Source organism: Leucopleurus acutus, assembly GCF_964270905.1.
Source record: "Leucopleurus acutus genome assembly, chromosome: 2".
Classification (NCBI taxonomy): Eukaryota; Metazoa; Chordata; class Mammalia; order Artiodactyla; family Delphinidae; genus Leucopleurus; species Leucopleurus acutus.
The window spans coordinates 179,400,871-179,420,796 of record NC_139143.1 but is presented as its reverse complement, the minus strand read 5'-3'; the positions used below and the strand labels follow the sequence as shown (position 1 = coordinate 179,420,796).

Sequence of the window (19,926 nt, the reverse complement as noted above, 5' to 3'; positions counted from 1 at the left end):
TGTGCGAAGAGTCAGGGGGAGGCTGTGCTCATGGCATTCCGGAGGAACCAGGCACCCCAGGGGTGAGGGACCCCACTGCACACCCCCACCAACAGCTGCCAGGGAACAAACATCTGGGGTGAGAACCCCTACCGTGGTTAAAACCCATCTTGGAGAGTCAGACTTGCCATTATCGGGGGAGTGGGGTCAGGCCTGGACTGCTCCCTGGCAGACCTGCTGTGAGATCTGGGGAAGCCACAGCCCTTCGCAGGCCTCAGTTTCTCCATCCGAGAAATGGGCCTTATGGCTCCACCTCACACCTCTCTGCAGGGCTCTGCACTGGGAGAGTCACACGAGTCTGTTGCTAAGAGGAGCGAAAGGTAAGGAGAAGGGGAAGAGGAGCATTAGAGGATCTGGGGCTGCTGATACCTGAGCACTTTCCACACACAGAGCCTGTCTCAACCTCCCAGCCACACTCTAAGGATGGGGGTGGTCACAGGGGTTAAGGGACCCCTGGCGGCTGCACAGCCAGTAAGTGGAGGAGCTCAGTGTCTGCCCCTGGCCTGAGGATTCCACATCCATGCCCTCCACCCCGCCCATGCCTCATGCCTGTGGCAGGGATGGGTCAAAAATGGGCAGGTGAAAATTTTCACAAGGTGTCTAGTTGGCAAAAAGATCATTGCTCCAATGCCCGAAGCCTGCTTTCTCCCCAGGGGGGTGCGTGGGGACATCAGAGAGCACACCGTGTGCCCAGCATGGATTGCAGCATGGCCCTTCAGCTCCGTGCTGAGCAGATTATCAGCAAGACTGACCACCCCGGCCCTGGGGCCTCCCTCCCCATAAAGGGTGGCATTACCAAGAGGCCATCAGGATCCCGGGCCCTGCAGGTCAGGTCCACAAGGGCTGCCTCTTTATCCCCCTCCCCGTCATCTCTCCTGGATTGACCAGGACACCCCACCTGCACCTCCCCCCGCCCGCACCTGCTGCCTGCACCACCTTTCCTACTCTATCTCCAGTAGCTGGGCCACCGGGATGCCTGGGCGCCCTCCTCTGGGCTCCCACAGCCCCCTCTGCTGCCTCTACCATGCCCCTCATCACTCCATATTCTGATGATCTGTTGCTAGTTGCCACCCTCACCAGACCCAGAGACTCCTCCGGTCAAGGTCAGGGACCATGGCTCTTCGTCCTCTGAAGTCCCAGGGCCCGGCCTGAGGCCTAGAGCCATAGTCATCATCAATGCATGTTTGTTGAATGAATAAGTGAACACACCAATGAACCAACACCAGGTTTTTAAGCTGAGTTTCTAGAGACAAGCCTCACCCTGTCAGCTGGGGTTGCCAGCACTGATGGTGAGTTCCTGTTTGCTAAACCAGGCCAAGCAGGAAGGGGGTGATGGTCACAGACACCCGGGAGCTGGCAGAATCAATGCTATTTGAAAGCATTGGCCGTGTAGGGGCAGAAGCTCAAAGTCAAGAGCGTAGTAGCACAGGATGGGGGAGTAAAGCTGGACAGATCCAGAGTCTTTAACCTTTGTGTTGGAAGATGGGGGCATCCCAGTCTGATGGGAGAGACATAATTAGCTGGTTCATTCATTCATTCAGTCAGTTATTTGTTTATGCATGTATGCATTCATTCATTCAGCAGACAGAAATAAGGTGTCCCTCAGAGCCAGGCCTAGGAATAGAGAGGGGAACTATGCCTGCCCTCTGCCCCCAAAAGCTCTCAGTGGAGGGAGGCTCCATGGGCCAGGACTTGACCAGAGAAACTGCTAACCATCTTGCCCACAAAGGCAAGCAAGCCACGTAAATGGAGGAGCTCAAGGCTGCAGGGACCTCAAGGGAGCAACTCCAGCAAAGGCCTGTCCGAGGCCAGCCTGGCATCTCCCCTGTTCACCCTCGCGTCTGCCAGGTCCTTCCTCCGAGCCCCGCATGCCTGCCATGGCGCCAGCACTGACGGTCTCTCCCCCGCAGGTGATGAGCATTCTGAGCAACCCCAGCGCAGTGCCACCGCAGCCCCAGGCCGACTTCTCCATCTCTCCGCTGCACGGCGGCCTGGACTCGGCCACCTCCATCTCGGCCAGCTGCAGCCAGCGGGCTGACTCCATCAAGCCGGGAGACAGCCTGCCCACCTCCCAGTCCTACTGCCCGCCCACCTACAGCACCCCCGGCTACAGCGTGGACCCCGTGGCTGGCTACCAGTACGGCCAGTATGGCCAGAGTGAGTGCCTGGCGCCCTGGGCGTCCCCCTCCCTCTCCCTGCCCCGCCCACCTCCAAGGACCTCCCCCTTATGTGTAGAGAACAGCAAGGTGGTGCTGGGGTGCTGGTGCCCATTTCATAGGTGAGGAAATGGAGCTCCAAGAAGGCGGAACGGCTGTCCTAAGATGATGCTGAGACACTCCTACTGTCTTAGAGCCGCGCTGCCCATAGGAACATAATACGAACCACCAGTGTCATTCAAATTCCCTAGTAACCACATTTTACAAGTGGAATGATTTTTACTAACATTTTTTATGTAACCCAGTATATCCAAGAGGTGATCATCTCGATGTGTAATCCGTACAAAATTAGTAATAAGGTTGTTTTTACATTCTTTTTTTCGTACACGGTCTTTGAAATCCAGCCTATTTTCATTCAGATGCTATTTTCATTGGAAATACTTGATCTGCATTTAAGTTGCATCAAATTTACAACTGAGGAAGTAGATTTACACACCCAAGTTGTTCCAAATATACTGAAAAGTTTCCCAACCACTAAATCAAAGCGAATTTCAGTTTTTAAATTTAAGTTGGATAAAATGAAATCAAAAGGTAACATTCAGTTCCCTGGTTGCCCCAGACACATTTCAAGTGCTCCGGAGAGCCACGTGTGCTGGTGTCAGACAACGCCCGCGCCTGCGTGGGAGATCCTGCCCCTTTCTCCCCGCCCCACCTCTGCTATAGGGCAAGGCAGTATCTTGAGTTATCTCCCCTGCGCCCATCCTCAGCCTTGGTTTCCCCAAACCGTGAGCTGGTCTCAGGCGCCCATCCCAGCTGCCACACCCTTGGCACCTGGCCTGGGGTCAGACCCTCAGACCAAAGGCTGCAAAAGGCGGGCTGGGCCACAGCCTCCAGCTGGATGGGGATGGACGGACAGACGGACGGGGCAGCAACAGGGTCAGTCAAGACAGCCCGGGGAGCCAAGGTCACAGGCTGCCCCTCCTGCCCCGCCCCCGGCAAAGGCGTCACCTGCTGGTGTCAAACCAATCAGAAGGGCATGTGACAAGAGGGTGTGACCTTCCAGCCCCAGGGCTTTTCTGTGCTTCTCTGCCCTCAGTGTAGCCCTGACCCAGCCCCACTGACCTCTGCTTCCTAAGCCCACACCCACCCACCCATCCTCACGCAGCCTTGGCCTCCACGGCTAAATGAGGGCCAGCTGTGCCGGCCTCCGCCTCCCAGCCGTGTTCGCAGCCCCTTCCCTGTATATGTGCGTGTTCACATACGTGTATCTGGGCGAGTGCGAATACATGCGTCATGGATACCTTACAGTTTGTGTGTGTGTGTGTGTGTGGGGGGGGGTGGGTGTTTCGGCATGCATGTGTAAGTGCACACATCTTGCGTATAGGTGAGTATGTTTATATGTATATATGTGAATGTGTGAGTGGCACATGTGGGTATATGTGTATATGACACACGTGTGTGAGTATAAATGAGCATATCGTGTGCACGTGGTTGCATGTGGGTTTTCATGTTAACACTCCTGCACACGTTTGGTCATGTGAGTATATGTGGCTACAACCCATATGCACGTGTGTTGAAGTGTGTACATGTGGCTCAGTGTCTATGTAGGTGCCTGTGTTTGACCTACGTCACTATGTGGAATGTATAACAAATATGTGTGCATGTGTGTAGGGGTGTGTGTAAGTGTACGAATATGTGTTGCAGTATGTACATGTGTGTTCAGCATGTACATACGCTGGAGTGTGTAAGTGTGTGTATTGGGGAGTGTGTGTGTGTGCAGAGTACATACGGCTGTGGGTCTGCTTGAGTGTGTGCATAGGTGTGGCTGTGTGTACTGGTGTCCAGTTGTGCATCTGGGTGTGAACACATGATGCTGTCTGTGTGTATAACTGGGTGTGCATGTGTGTGCATGGGGTCATAGAACACACGTGTGCGTGTATATCTGAGAGCAGGGTGCCTACATGTGCACGGGAGTGTTTCCAGAGGGGCCAGGGTGACCCCCTGCCCCAGCCCGTGTTCCCGGGCACGGAGCGGGACACACATGCTCTTGATAAAGAGTTTAGAGCAGCTCCAGTGGCGGCGGCGGCAGCCCTGGCCTGGGGCAGGCGTTAGTCACACCCGGAGCCCTGTGCCCCACTCCAGGGGCGCCTGCCCAACTCGGAAATAAAATTAACCCCAAAGTCAGCACGGGGGCCGCGAAGGAGGGGGGATCAAAAGGAAAAGGGCCCAGGAGGCGAGAAAGGAGTTTTGTTCCCCTTTGCTGGGGAAAAGCTGGCCAGTGATTTCCTCCCCTGTCCCTACTCACCCTCCCACTCACCCCTCCATCCTCCCTCCTCCCTCTGGCTCCCCCTCCTCCCACTCACTCCCCCTCTAGCTCCACCCTTGCTCCCCTGGCTCCTCCAGGGTCTCTCAGAGCACCTCCTGGGCCACCTTCTCCTGCCCTCCCAACTCAGACCCCATACCCCTCCACCCACCCCACAGAGGCTCCAGGGGCAGGCTGGGAGGGGCCTGAGGGAGAGTCTGCCCCTCCACCACCACGGTGTGGGCAAGTCACCTGCCTCTCTGAGCCTCAGTTTTGCCATCTGTGAAATGGGGGCCCAGGGATTAGACTCCATCGTCTTGATGTTTTCCCCTGGTACCATCCCCCTCACCTTTGACATCCTGGGACAGCCCAGGGACACACGGTTTTCCCACTGACCACTGCCCCATGTTCATGGGTGGCCAAACCCACCTATGACTGGGCTCCCACAGCTCATGTGTGAGAGCCTCATGTTCCAAGCCGTGCTGTGTATGCCCAGGGCCACCTGTCATCTTCTCACATCCGTCCCATGCATGAGGTTAGCCCACTGGGCACTGGGCGAAATGCATGTTCCTCATTTCGTGTAATCCTCAAAAATCCCAGGTTATTTGCTCTCAGGTTACAGATGCAAAAGCTATGGCTCAGAGAGACTAGGAACTTTCCCCAAGGTCACACAGAAAGTGAGTGATGGACTCCAGGTCGCCTAGCTTCAAACCTAGTTCTCTTTGGGCCAAACCACAAACCTGTATAAGATCCTGAGTAACGATGCACACCTTGACCCACCTGGGTGTGGGTTCATGTGCACAGCTTCACATGCACCTGTGCATGGACAGAGATTTATTTCTCTGTGGGTATTCACTAATGTGTGTCTATACATAGCTTCAAGGGAGAACTATTCAAGATGTATGTGTATAAAGAAAGGAGAAATAATGGTTTCTTGAGCATCTACTATGGGTCTGGCATTCCATCCTGACGGCCACCCTGTGCAGGGTGCAGGATTATTCCCATTGGGCAGATGAGGAAATGGGATCCCAGAGAGATTGGCTGCCTGAGATCACCCGGTGGTACGTATCGACGTGCACACGGCCACACCTTTAGCCACGGAAAGCATCACTTTCAGGTGTGCCTGGAGTCACGTGGGCCAAACTCTTAAGCAGCAGAGTCCACCTCCTCTTCCCGGGCCTCTCATCTTCCCAGGGACACCTTCACACCTTCCCTTCCTGCTCCCTGCCATCGTCCATCCATCCGTCTCTCCCTGTCCCTAAAGGGGGTGGGGGCAGGGGGGCAGGGACGGGGCACATGGCAGATTAATACGGCCCTGGTGTTCCCAGAGGCCAGGGCCGTACTAATGATGGGGCTGATAGAACGCAGAAGTGTGAAAAGAATTTTAATAGATCTGACAAGTCTAATAAGAATTTGTGTCTAGAAGGGCCCTCCTCTGGGGCCGCGGGCTGACGAGACGCTGACGGCTGAGATCTGTTTACTGGTTGGCATCGCTGCCACCTCTCCTGCCAACTCCCGATTAATCTAATTTGAGACATTTAGAGCCCAGGCTCAGGCGCGCGGCAAAAGAGGGGAGACGCAGAGAGACAGGAGGACAGGAAGGGCCATTGACAGACGCCATAATGAGAAATGTCACAGCCCTGCCCCTCGCTGGACCCCGGCCTGACCCCAGGGAGAGGCAGACTCTGCGGGATGATGGGTGCCCTTGAAGTAGGCTGGGTCGTAGGTAAATTTTGGCTTGGTGTTTCCTCGCTCATCTTGACAACAAGCACCTACTGTGCGCAGGGCTGTGGCTGGTGACAGGGAGAGGCTAAAGAGGAAGAGACAGAGTGCCCAGAGGCACAAGCAGGACAAATTCAGGCTCCTCCAGCTCCCGTGCCATGCGCGTGCCTCTGGGCCAGCCATCTTTCTGAGCCTTGGTTTCCATGTTTGTAAAATGGGAACAACCGTATCTAAAGCATGGGACTGTTGAAAGAATCAGATGAGATTTTGTCCGCCTAGTACCTAGTGGTTCCCATCCATCATTGTTATTCAAAGCCAGGCCTTTCTGCCCCACCTGCAGGAAGAGCTGTGCCCTTAGACGAGTCACTTCCATTTCCTGAAGTAGAAAATGGGGCCATTGCAGGCTTTGGGGTATAGAGTGTTCCGTACACTCTGAAGTGCTGTACACGAACAAGGGTGATGCTATAGGAGGCTGCTGGGTGGGGTTGGTCGGGGATGAGTAGCAGCTGGCATCAGACTGCCTGCATTTGAATTACGATTCCATAATTTAGGAGCCCTGGGATCTTTCAAGTTATGCAGTCTGTCAGGGCAGGGCCTCAGTTTTGTCATATGCAAAATGGGGATGATAATAATAATACCAACCTCACAGAGTTGTTGCGAGAATTTTAAATGAGATGATGCACATGAAGTGCTTAAAACAGGACTGGCAGAGAGCCAGCTCTGGGGAAACGTTAGCTTCCCCTCTTCCCCTTCCTATTATCACCCTGACAGTGAGGGCTTCTCGTGGGCAGGACCTGGAGCCCAGATGAAACTGGCTCCAAGTAGCTGAGATGGTGTGGCCACAGCTGCCGGGTCCTCCTGAGGCCAGAGATGGGAGATTTTCCCACCCTCACCCAGAGCAAGGGCTAGATACAAGGCAGGCCACCACCACTCTGTCCTACCTGCTGGGAGCCTGGAGGCTGAATGACCTCAGAGGCAGCACCCAAGGGGCCCAATTCAGTCCCTAGAGCCTGGGAAGCTGAGGGGCACAGGGTCCACACACTCCAGAAAGACCCCAGGGCTCTTGCACATCCTTTAGGAATCTAGGAGGCCATGCCCTGAGCACTCTGTGCCTGGCATCTTAAAGCCCATTATCTCATTTGATTCTCGTAACAGCCCTTGAGGAGTCTGGAATTTGTTCTCCCCATTTTACAGTCAAGGAAACAGGGCTGGAGAGGCAAAGTGATTTGCCCAAAGCCACATGAGCAGGAGGTAACTGGGCCTCTGAATTACCCCATTCACTGTTCCTTTCCTTCTTGCCACCATCAAAGGGCATGTCTGCTTACTAAGCCCCAATCCCGGGAGCCCACATCTATCCAACTCACTATGTACCAGGCACAGTGCTAGCTAACGACTTTACATACATTTTCTCATTTAATCCCAATTGCCCTTCAGCCTAGGTGCTATGATTATCTCCCAAGGAACCTGAGGCTTGGACAGGTGAGTTGGTATGCCCCAAATCACACGCTGAGAGTTGACAGGAGCGGAGTTTGCGTCTAGGTCATTTGAGCCCCTAGGCAATACAGCCTCCTGGAGCTCAAATTATTTTTTAGAATTTTTTTTTTTTTGGCCATGCCGGGTGGCATGCGGGGTCTTAGTTCCCCAGCCAGGGATTGAACCTGAGCCCCCTGCAGTGGAAGCGTGGAGTCTTAACCACTGGACTGCCAGGGAAGTCCCACTGGAGCTCAATTATTGATACAGCCCATCTCACCTCCCCAGTTGCACTCCAGCCATGCCCATCACCTCCTGGCTCTACCCACCCATCCCAGGCAGGAGCCCCCAACTTTGAGGAGACATGTAGAGTGTTACAGGGCCCCTCAGTGGGCAAGTGACAGAGAGGGTGTTGGGCCAGGCCTCGTGATTCCTACCATAGTCCCCTCTCCATCTTCCTCTCGCCTCTGGATCCGAGGGGTCCAGGGGGTTGGATTGATCACAGCCACAGATTCTGGTTTGGGAGGTGGCGTCTCTGTGCCTTTCAAGAGGCCTTGGTCACATGCCAATCGTCATTTGGTCAGGGATGATTTCTGCTGCAGCCCCAGGCAGGCACAATTAGGACAGTGAGGACAGAACACACGTAGACATACCTGCACACACATATGCACTCACCCGGACACATGGACCTGGCTTAGGTAGAGCTCACCTGTGCAGTTACCTGTACATGCACAGGTGTTCCCACTGTTTTTCTACACATGTAGGTGCACACCACTCACCCACATCAGTGCACATGTACATGTACTAGTGTTGTTCGTGCCCATTACTACATCCCGGAGATTCTCGTTTCCACGGTTCACCACACGCAAGTACACACCCTCAAACTCTCATTCTTCTCCTCTGGGTGACCGGAAATGACAAGGCTGAACGTCTCAACTCCCTGCATTACAGGCTCCTAGCTCCTCCTCCTGCGTGGACCCCTCAGCTCCCCGGAAAAATCTCCTTTGATTTTTGAGTACGAGGTCTTGCTTTGCCTCATCCATGAGCTGGGCTTAGGGTCCAAAAAAGGCAGAAGGACCTTGTCCTCATTACTACCTGGATGCCATGGGACTCACTGGATGTCCCCCAGAGCAGGGATAGGTGGAAAGAGGAACTAATTCTTCTCTAAACAATGTGATACCCTCTGTACTTCCCTACAGAATCCATGAAAGAGCTGGGTAAATAATGTGTTAAGCAAATATGTGCTGAATGATTGGAGAGGAAGTGAGAGAAAGAGCTTCATGAAGAAATGGATGGACGGATGGGTGGATGGGAGGATGTGTGGATGAACAGATGGAGAGGCAAGGAGTGGATGGACAAACTGATGAATGGATAAATGGACAATGCATAGATGGATAAATATATGATTGGATGGATGGATGGATGGATGGAAGAAGAGATGGATAGATGGACAGAAGGATGGATGGATAAATTAATGAAGGAATAAATGGATGGATAGATGGATATATGGATGGATGGATGGATGGATGGATGGGTGAACGGATGTGGGGCAGATTGAATAATAGGCAAAAAGAACCTCAATTTCTAGGAGTTTATCTTTTTTTTTTCCAGCTGCTGTTGATTACCTGGCCAAAAACGTGAGCCTCTCCACACAGCGTCGCATGAAGCTTGGGGAGCATTCGGCTGTGCTGGGACTCCTGCCTGTGGAAACTGGCCAGGCCTACTAGGGCCCCTGGGGCGACTTGCCCCAGGCCAAGTCCCAGCCTAACCCTTACTGATCCCTGAGCCTCCCAGCCTCAGTCCCTTCATTGCCCTGGGGTCCCAGGAGGCCAGGAAAGGAGCCCATTCCCTTCTCATGGCCAGAGCTCTGGAGACGAACAGCCCATCCACCATTTGCCTGTGATTAGGGACCTGGAGCGGCCCCCTTGGAGTCTGCCCCCTCACTGTCCCCCCAGGAGGGTCTCTGGTCAGCCTGCAGTCTTCCCCCAGCCAAATCCTGTCGTGGCCTCTGTGCCATTTCAGACACAGAGATCACAGCTCACCCTGAATAGAGTACCTTGAGCGCCCAAAGGAGGATGGTGTCTGGGATGACGTCCTGGAGCCCTTTGGCCCCAACTCCAGTTGGTCCCCTGGCCAGAGGAGGAGGTGGAGCTCACAGGGCCGCTCTGGGAGTGCTGGGAGCCGGCCCTCCCGGGTGGGTGTCTGGCTCAGGGCCAGAACCGCGGCCATTCCTCCTCTGAACACTGGGACTTTAGCAGAAGGGGGGACCTTAGCCCTGAGGCATTCCCAGGGAATCACCTAGGAATTCTGAGGACTTCAGGAGCCTCTCCACACACCTCTGCTGGGTGGAGGGGGGAATCCAGCCCAGGCAGGGGGACTGGGACCACCAGGAACAGGCTTAGCCGGGGGCGGGGCCGTGTGGGTGGGGCTTGTCGGCAGTGGGCCAGCCCAGGGTACCAGGACCCAAGCCAGGCATCCGGAAGCAGCTTTGGGCTCTTAGACTGAAGCCCCAGTTCCAACTTTGCCCACCCCACTTAGGGCCTGGGGAGCCCACAGAACCTCCAGTTTTCTCATTCACTGAATCAGATGGCAGGGGGAGGGGATCAAGTCTTGAGGACACATAAGTGAAGAGGCAGGCTCAGAAGGGGTTTCTGTAACTGGGGTCCCTCTGCTTGTGGGCAGCAAACCTTTGTTGCCAAAGGCTTCAGCTCTATGCCTCCAAGTCCACAGCCCATGGAGCTTCGATTTCTCACAGAGCCTCCCTCAGAGACCCAGGCCTATCCCCTGCATGCCCTACCCTCTAGGAATGGGGCCTCCATTGGTCTGGGAATCCCTTTAAGCTGCTGGGGGTGCAGAGAGCTTCCCTTGGGGCTCTGGAGGAGGGTTCTTGGATCATCAGGGACTGGCTGCCCCACAGACAAGACCACAGATTCTCCTTGGCATTTGCGGGGGAGGCATGTCCCTGTCCCACCCAGAGGTGCATCTTTCAGTGTTGACACATTCTCAGCCAAGATGCCTCTGTCTTCTGATGCAGCACAGCTGGGTGAAGAGATGTGGCCAATCTTTGAGCCACCACCCCTGGGCAGAGAGGGACACCAAAGGTTCCGGAGAAGAGGGCAAAGTTGCCTTCCTTGGCCACTCCAGTTGCTCTCCCAAGCTCCCCTCTCTTTACAAGTTGAGACCTTTGGGGAATGGTTCCAGCCCCTGACCGTGGCCTCCCTTGAACTTTTCACCACCTTCACCTGTTGAGCAAAATTATATTCATCTTCTCCATCGCCATCATTATAATCTACACTTAGATCACCTGTATCAAGCGTTGCTGGGTCAAAGGCACTTGAGATGGGAGACACAGCACTGAATCCATGAAGACCGGACCAAATTGCTTGGCCCTACCTGGGCACCTGAGGCCACCTCTTTGCTCAACCCATGCCTCTTGCCCTCAGCCAACAAGACACTCCCAGAGGGAAGGGCTGCTGCTTTGAGAATCAACCTGAGTTCCTCCCTACTGGGGAGCTGGGTTGGCAAGATACTAGGACACTTTCCTGCATGGACATCACCTCTGTGACAAGTGCTTACCTGCTTCTCATCTTCAGACTCAGTAATACCAAGCCTGTCCTGGACCGTGACCAAGGTGGCTTGTATCTCTGGTTCTGAGGAACCTATTATTAATTGGGGACGAACAGACTCTGGTAGCCGCGGACACCCAGACATGTGTGGCCCATCAAGTTGAGCCAAGGTTTCAGGGGAGCCTCCACGGCAGACTTCGGGTTCTTCACGCTCTGGACAAAAAGGAAGGGCGTGTTGTGTGTTGGTGACCCGGCCCAGGCTTTTGTAGCTGTCACAGCCAGGAAGCAGTTCTTCCTTAAGATCAACCACGATCTTCATCCACATTCCTTAAGTGGTCAATCTTTCCCCCGGGAGGCCTGTCTCAGAAATCCTTTGAGCCGCCTTAGATTACCCAGGAGCAGGGATCTCAGGCAGGTGACATCAAAACCACCCAGCCCTACCCCCAGGAAGTGACATTCCAATGCTAGGACCAATGACAAGTATCTGCCCCCCATGGCGAAATGGGAATAAACCAAATGATTTCTCATTACGTCCACTGTCTCTGGAGTTCTCCCAAGCCACCATCTTGGTAGAAAATGGGTCTTATTCCCCCAGGGGCTCCACGCTCCTCGGAAATAGACCCTGACCCTGACAGATTTTCCTAAAACCCAGTGTATTAATGTGTCTAGCCAACTCAGTCTATAAAATTCAGTCTTGTGTTGGCAGCTTGCAACTTCACCAGAAAGATGATATTGGGTGAGAGTTACAAGGCCTCAAACTCTTGAGGGTTGATCACAGGCTGAGGAAGAAGGCCTGAATCCCAGTGGCTAGGCCAGCCCGGAACAATCCCCATCCATCCCTGTAAATAGAGTCCATAGCAAAATAAAAGATATTTCCCCCAACTTATCACAAGTAGCTGTTGGTCCTACCTATGGGGACCCCCTCTTCTGAACTCATTGTACATTAGTTGGAAATGTGGTGATGTGCTGTTCGTTTATAGGAAGTTGACTTTATATATATATATATATATATATATATATATATATACACACACACACACACACACACACACACACACACACACACACACACACACACACAAAATGGAACTAAACCCCCCACAGTGCGTGTCATGCTAGTGCCAGGGACCATCTGTAGGGATATATCTGCATATCGTGTGTTTCAAATTATACATTCCGGGCTCTCTTGGGTTCTTTCATTTTTATTGCTTTGTTTTTCATTTGGTATTTCTCTCTTGCTATTGGAAAAAAAAAAAAAGAAGTGATATGTAAGAACCAAGCTATGCTTTTATACTCTTACGTTTTCCTTGATTTACATTTGCCGTTCTTTTGCCAGAGGAACATGAAGGAGAAGAGAGCTAGAGGAATGAGAGAAGAATCGAGAGAGGTTTGCCCAGAAGAAAAACGAGAAGGTCAGATTTCCAATCTGACAATGGCTTGAGAACACCGTGGGTCGCAGACATCGATCACTCCACCGAAATTCTATGCTGTTTGCGATGGAACGGGTGAAGAATTCTGAGATTCGGATCCTGGGACTTGGGAAACTCCGTGATGGCCCCAAAAAGACACGCTCTGGGGCCTCTCTCAGGCTGATATTCTCCTCAGGCTCCCGAATTTGCCCTTCACTATTGGATGCTTTCTGAGGTTGACAGATCTTCTCCCCTCCTGCAGAGGCACCGAACCAAGGCCAAATGGGGGTCCTTCAGCTGCCGTCTTGAAATGCTCAAAGACATCTGTATATCGAATGCTTTCTCTGCCAGCTCTAACGAGGCCAATCCCCTACCTGGGAACTATCTGCATAGCACTCTAGATCATTCCTTCTTCCTAGTAACTGGTTGCTTCCGTGTTTGACTCACAGCCATTTTCCTCCATGTGGGAGTGAGTGTGTGTGCATGAGAGTGTGAGTGGTGTGTCCGCGTGGGCGTGTGTGGGCGCGAAGGTGTGTGTTTAAATATAATCGCACCATAATTTATTCAGCTATATGAAGTAGTAGACTAGAAAGAGAAACTGGCATTCGCTTTAACTACCTGCTTGTAAGCGCTTCCTCTGTAACTCAGGCGTAACTGTTACATATACATTAAAGAGAAATTAAAAGCATCTCCGAGATTCCGTGTACTCAATTGATCGTCGTGGTGCGGCTGCCCTTAAAAGGGGCTGGGGGCCGTCCAGAGCTTTGACCTAGTTTATTGGGTGTGGAGGAGTTAGAACTGCATTTCTCTTGCACCCCACCTGGCCCCCCAGTGCTAAGCAGATGCTGGACATGTAGCGGAAGCCTCAGCAGTATTTCATTAATGGATGCCATTCTCAAGTATCTCTCTGGGAAAACCTCAGTTCTCTTCACCAGGAAAAATTTTCCTGCCACTAAACTTAGAACCCTCTGTGGTCATGTCCCAGTATATAAAATTTGGAAGGTGGGAGAGAGCTCAGAAGCTTACCTGTTGCCGTAGAAACAGGGCCTGATGTGGAGATTCTGGGCAGGTGAATTATTGAGGGAAAGCCCTCAAGAGGAATCCGTAAGGGAGTAAAGGAAGCAAGATAGGGCTGGGGAAGGAGCTGGCAAAGAGGAGGTCTTACTTGGTGTCTAGCCCCACCTGATACTGCAGGGAGTGCTGGAGTGTGAATCGTAGCATGGAGTCAGTCTCACCTTAAGACCAGGGGACTCTTGTTGCACAAGTCAGTCATTCATTGGCTGCTGGCTGTCCCTGGGGATGTGGATGGTGGGTAAAGGGCCCATGTGGCTAAGCACCTCTGGTTAAAGTGGCTCCTATGGGCTGAGGGCAGTTCTCCAGAGAAAGGTGTGGAAGTGAGCCCTTAGCAACAACATTCATATCAGTTAGGGGACAGGTGCGCTGGCCCAGTAAAAGGGCCTCTGGGCAGGGCCAGCACCATCTACTCCACATGTGTTCCCCTGGCTCTACACCAGGGCACCTGTGTCATTCCAGTGGGTAATCTGAACGGGGCAGCAGTGAGGTGGAAGAGTTTTGGGGAGAAAGTGTAGATGAAACATTGGTAAGGTGGATGGGAAGGAAGGACCTGAGTCCATCCAATCCAGCCAAGTTCTCTTCCCAAGTTCAGACCGATCGGAAGGCTGCCACGCATCCTTCTCCACATAGAATCCCTGCAGTGTGATGAGCTCTGTACCAGCCCCCTACGGAATCAGGCAGTTTATGTCAGAACCAGGGCTCCCAACTACGTTTCACCCAGGTCTGTCTCCCTACCTACCACCCCGACCAAGCAATTGTCATTCAGTAAATCAGGAAGAGATGGGGGAGAGTCAAGAACTAGTCAAGTTCCATCCTGACCTCTGCATATGACTCTCTGTGGGTCCTGAGACAATTTTCTTCCCTTCTCAGGCCTTATTTCAGTATACTTTTTAAAAAACAGGCTAGGGGGCTTCCCTGGTGGTGCAGTGGTTGAGAGTCCGCCTGCCGATGCAGGGGACACGGGTTCGTGCCCCAGTCCGGGAAGATCCCACATGCCGCAGAGAGGCTGGGCCTGTGAGCCATGGCCGCTGAACCTGCGCGTCCGGAGCCTGTGCTCCGCAACGGAAGAGGCCACAGCAGTGAGAGGCCCGCGTACCGCAAAAAAAAAAAAAAAAAAAAAAAAAAGCAGGCTAGATGATATCTAAGGATCTTCCAGTTTACCAAGACAATAAACTGAGCCAAAGGCTGGTCTTGGAGCAGCCCAGAGAGTGTCCAGAGAGTGGCTTGGAGCTGTCCATCACCGGTGCTAGGGAAGAAACACAATGTGCTGAGTGCTGAATGTAGGACGCCAAGTTGCTCCAGACACAGACCTGCCCTTGGGGACCCCCAGAGAGTTCTCTGACCCCCTCTTAGGGAGCTTTCCTATGGATCCCACTCAACAACCTTTGTTTATAACTCCAAGGAAAACTGAGAAACGTAGCCCCCTGCCCAGGCACACTACTATCCAGAATCAAGTCAGGTTTCTGTACCTAAGAGAAAAGAGAAGAATGAATATTAATCAGATAAGTGTAGCAGTCAGCTGCTGCCACAGCAATGCTACATAACAAAGCCATCTCTGTTCCTGGTCTCATTTGTCAGGCACACCTTATGGTGGGTGAGTTTCACTGCCTTTCCTTGAGAAAATTTACTAGTGAAGGAAAGAGTCTCCTGAGACAGGAGATAAATGGAGCCAATGAGATGAGGAGGGAAACAGAACAGAGACTGGGGCTTCTGAGTATAGTCCTGTCTGTTACAAAGTTAAGTCTAGAACGTCTAGTCCTCCCAAGAATTCAGCTTCCAGAACTCTGTCCTGTCCACTCCCCAGGCTGTCATTGACTCACTCTGAGCAGAGAATCACTCCTGCTTCTGATCATGTAAATAGCTATGGCAGGGAGCAGAGAGTCACTTCCCAGAGGCACCAGGGAGAGAGCATTCAAGCCTCCAGTCACCTCCACTCTCTCCCCTGGAATGAGTCAAATGTGCTTTCTCAGGTAAAGCCCTGCCCTTGGTCCCAGATGCCCTCTGTGTGACTGTAGGCAAGCCACTTCCCATCATCCTTTGAACAGAGATAAAGTCTGTCCCACTGTATCAGGTTGGAAGGCAGTAACCAACGACCCCAAATCTCGGTGGCTTAAAATACCAAAGGTTTACTTTTTTTCTTGTTCATATTCACGTTCAAGACTCTGATGAGTCAGCCTGCTAGAGAATGGGCCTTATCCTGAGTGTTACTTGTGGCTGGTACCAGAAGGAAAGAGAGAGGTATTGAATCATGCTCTGCCTCCTAAAGCTTCCACCCAAGTGACACAGGACACTTCTGCTCACCCTCCATTGATGAAGCAAGTCCTATGTCCACATGGACTTGAAAGGGAGCAGGGAAACCTAGTCCACCCTGTGCCTGGGAGGTGGGAAGCGGAACTATTGGAAGCAACCCTCAGGACCACCACCTCCACCTGCCACAGAGGGTTTACACTAGGATCACATGAGGCTAAAGATGAGAAAATGAAAGCAAACATCTCCTTAAGCACCTGCTCTGTGCTCTTCTCCTGCAAGTAGGGAGGGCCAGGGAGTAACACTAAAAGGACAGACGTAGACAGTCTCTGCTCTGTGGGAATGGGTACACAGTCTACGAAGTTTCTGTGATGTGCCCAGGCACACAATTTTTGTCATATCATCAGCATAAAACCCTTGTGAGGTGGGGATCTCACCCTTAATGTTTGGAGAAGAAACCAAGTGTCAGAAAGTTAAGATCACTTGCCCAAGCTCACACTGTTTGTTAGTGGAAGAAACCGAGCTCTCCAAAAGAAGGCTTCCGTGTCACATTTCAAAATAATTGAAAATTAAAGTGCAGGAGAGAAAGAGCTGGGGTCTCGTCTGAGGGTGGATGCCCAGGGTCCCTACCCCACAGAAACCAGGGAGAGCTGCCTTCTACAATCTGACTCAAACAGAGAGTCCTTTCAAGGTCAAATAGCCCTGCAGGTCAGCCCCTCATCTGGTGATGAGACAGCACCCAGGCAACGCACGGGTATCAGCAATGCAGTGGCCCCTCCCAGAATCCATATCATATTCATCCTCTGAAAATAGGGGCATGTTGGCTATGAGCTTTAGAGAGATAAGACAGTAACATTTATGGCGCCTACTATGTGCCAGATGATCTTCATCTATTGTTCTAGTTAACCCTCCCGGCATCCAGATGAGGTAGGCACTGTGGGTCCCACTATTCAGGTAAGGAAATGAATCCACAGAAGTGAAGCAACTGTCTCAAAGCCCCCCAACCAGGAGGGGGAGGAGCACAGATTCAAGCCCAGACCTCTCTGGTCCAGTGCCCTGCCCGTCATAGCCAGCTGCCTCCCCAGAATGGAAATATGACCTAGGAGGGCAACGCTTCTTGAAAAGAAGTGTATCAGCTAGCCATTGCCACCCCAGAATGGAAATATGACCTAGGAGGGCAATGCTTCTTGAAAAGAAGTGTATCAGCTAGCCATTGCCACAATAATGCTGCATAATGAGCTGCCTCAGAATCCAGTGGCTTGCAACAAGCATTCATTCTCACCTTCACCTGTGGGGAGGTTGACCACGGTCTGGCTAATTTTGGCTTGGATGGTGTGGTAGGCATAACTCTCTGTTCTCCACCAAGACTCCTGCCCCTTGTTGTACATGCCCTATATAGTCCCCTGCCCTTGAGTGTGGCTGGGATCTGTGAAGATGATGAGATGGTCACTATCATGACATGGTTATGTTATCTGGCAAAGGTGATGGGATAGTCACTCATGTGGTTACACTACATTACATAAGACTCCATCACAGCAGAGTGGAGTGAGGTTTTCCTACTGCCTTTAAAGAAATGAGATGCTATGTTATGAGAGGGCCATTGCTACGATATGAGGTCACCCTCTAGGAGCTGAGAGTGACCCTTGACTGACGGCCAACAAGAAAGTGGGGACTTCAGTCCTACACAAGGAACTGAATTCTGCCAACACCCTGAATGGGCTTGAAAACAGATTCTTTCCCATCAAGCCTTCAGCTGAGATCACAGCCCCTGCCAACACCTCGACTTCAGCCTGGTGAGATCCTAAGCAGAGGACCCAGCTATGCTGTGCCCAAATTTCTCACCTACAGAAACTATGAGATAACACATGAGTTGCCTTAAGCCATTAAGTTTGTAGTAATTTTTTATGCAACAATAGAAAAATAACACAGATGGGCAGCTGGGCTTTAGGCTCTAAGTCTGACAATAACTTTTCTGAGAGGACCATGAAGAAGGAAGATACTGGGCCATGATTACAAATCACCAGAGTTCTAAGGGCATTGTGGGTGTGGGGTGGTCCCGTTTCAAGCCCCACTTCAAGCTTCTTTCTTATCAGATCTACTAACAACCCACTGGCCACGGCAAGTTTCATGGGCAAGCCCAAAGTCAAGGGCTGGGGAGGTCCATTCCACACATCTTGAAGCACAGAAAGGGTATGGATGTCGAATTCTATCACAGGGGAGTTAAGGACTGGGACCCATTATACAAGAAATTTAGCAAAATAAAAAGATTGTCTGCTTGGTTCTACCTCCTCTACTTCCATGGGTACACAGGTGACCAATAAGCAGTTACCTCCATGTATTTGAAGTCCGTGAAGCCCCCTTCCCCAGCCCTGCAAATCTATCTCTTGAAGAAAGGCTCAAAGAGAGGCAAGGGGGATCTAGGAGAAGTTAGGGTGAGGATTAGGGGATCAGTATGAGGTTTGCGTGTCCTCAGGAGCAGCTTTGGATAAGACTGGTGTTGGCACGAGCATCCCCAAGCAGAAGGACTCAGGTAAGTGGTGGGGTAGGGATGGCTGGATTCCTTGATTCTCTGGGCTGGGCCACACCTGTCTGACCCTATAGAACTTCCTCCTCTTGTGAAGTCAGGCTTGAGGCCAGCCCTTGAGCTACCCATGCCATAAGGATAAGCATTTCCTACGTGCCAGGGACTTTACGTACATCATTTTTTTCCTACGTTTTTAAGAGGGCAGACTCTGAAGTCAGACATCCTATGTTCCCATCCTAATGTCACAACCAGCTAATCTTGGGCAAGTAGTCTAAACTCCTCTGAAGACTCAGTTTTCTTGTCATTTATAAAACTGGCATGATGATGATATCAACCCCCAAGGTAGTTACGAAGATTAAGTGAGACAGAATACAGAAATGTATTTAATTTCTTTAGCCCTGTGTTTCACAGACTTATGTGACCACAGAATCTTTTATCGTAGGAGTGCTTATTAACATTATGGGGAGGTTCCTGTAGCTTCCTAACAGCCAATGGAACATGGGAAACCTGGTAAGTTACCCAAGTACCAATGTCAATGAGAACTAAGAAACTCGCTAAAGGAAGGTTCTCCCTGGTATCTTCCTAAATAGGACAGGGTGATATAATAAATAACAACTCAAGAATAAACTCCTGAAATGCATTTAATGTAATGATTGATGTAGTTGGATTTAGGTCTGTTATTTCATTATTTTTCTGCTTGTAACCTCATTTTTTTTTTTTTTCTTGCGGTACACGGGCCTCTCACTGTTGTGGCCTCTCCCGCCGCGGAGCACAGGCTCCGGACGCGCAGGCTCAGCGGCCATGGCTCATGGGCCCAGCTGCTCCACGGTATGTGGGATCTTCCCGGACCAGGGCACGAACCCGTGTCCCCTGCATCGGCAGGCGGACTCCCAACCACTGCGCCACCAGGGAAGCCCTGTAACCTCATTTTTAATTCCTCTGTTCCTTTTTTCCTGCCTTACTTTGGATTTTTAAAATACATTTTAGTATTTCACTTTCGTTTATCTCTTGGCTTTTTGGCTCTCTCTCTTTTTTTTAATGGCCTTTCCCCACACATCGAAGTGTTTATTCAAAAGGTTCATTTTAAAAAAATATTTTGGCTGTGCTGTGCAGCATTTGGGATCCTAGTTCCCTGACCAAGGATCGAACCCTTGCCCCAGCATTGGAAGCACAGAGTCTCAACCACTGGACCACCAGGGAAGTCCCTCTATCTCTTTATATTAGTTCTTAGTGAATGGTCTAGGGATTATAATATACGTACCTAACATCGTCACAGTCTACTTAGCATTAATATTTCACAACTTTTTTGGTTTTTTTTGCGGCATGCGGTCCTCTCACTGTTGTGGCCTCTCCCATTGCAGAGCACAGGCTCCGGACACGCAGGCCCAGCAGCCATGGCTCACGGGCCCAGCTGCTC

At 51.7% G+C, this 19,926-nt stretch overlaps 1 protein-coding gene across 2 annotated transcripts in view; it reads left to right on the top strand.

The window, feature by feature from the left end:
- The window catches only part of PAX7 (paired box 7), a gene marked incomplete at both ends in the record, with an annotated part of 99,120 nt that extends 89,704 nt beyond the window's left edge, over positions 1-9,416 (top strand). For both annotated transcript variants that reach the window (XM_082865689.1, XM_082865688.1), the window contains 2 exons: positions 1,950-2,196; positions 9,301-9,416. In XM_082865689.1, coding sequence (XP_082721815.1) covers positions 1,950-2,196; positions 9,301-9,416 — 363 coding nt within the window. The remainder of the gene's footprint in view (positions 1-1,949; positions 2,197-9,300) is intronic.
- Positions 9,417-19,926: the final 10,510 nt, after the last annotated feature.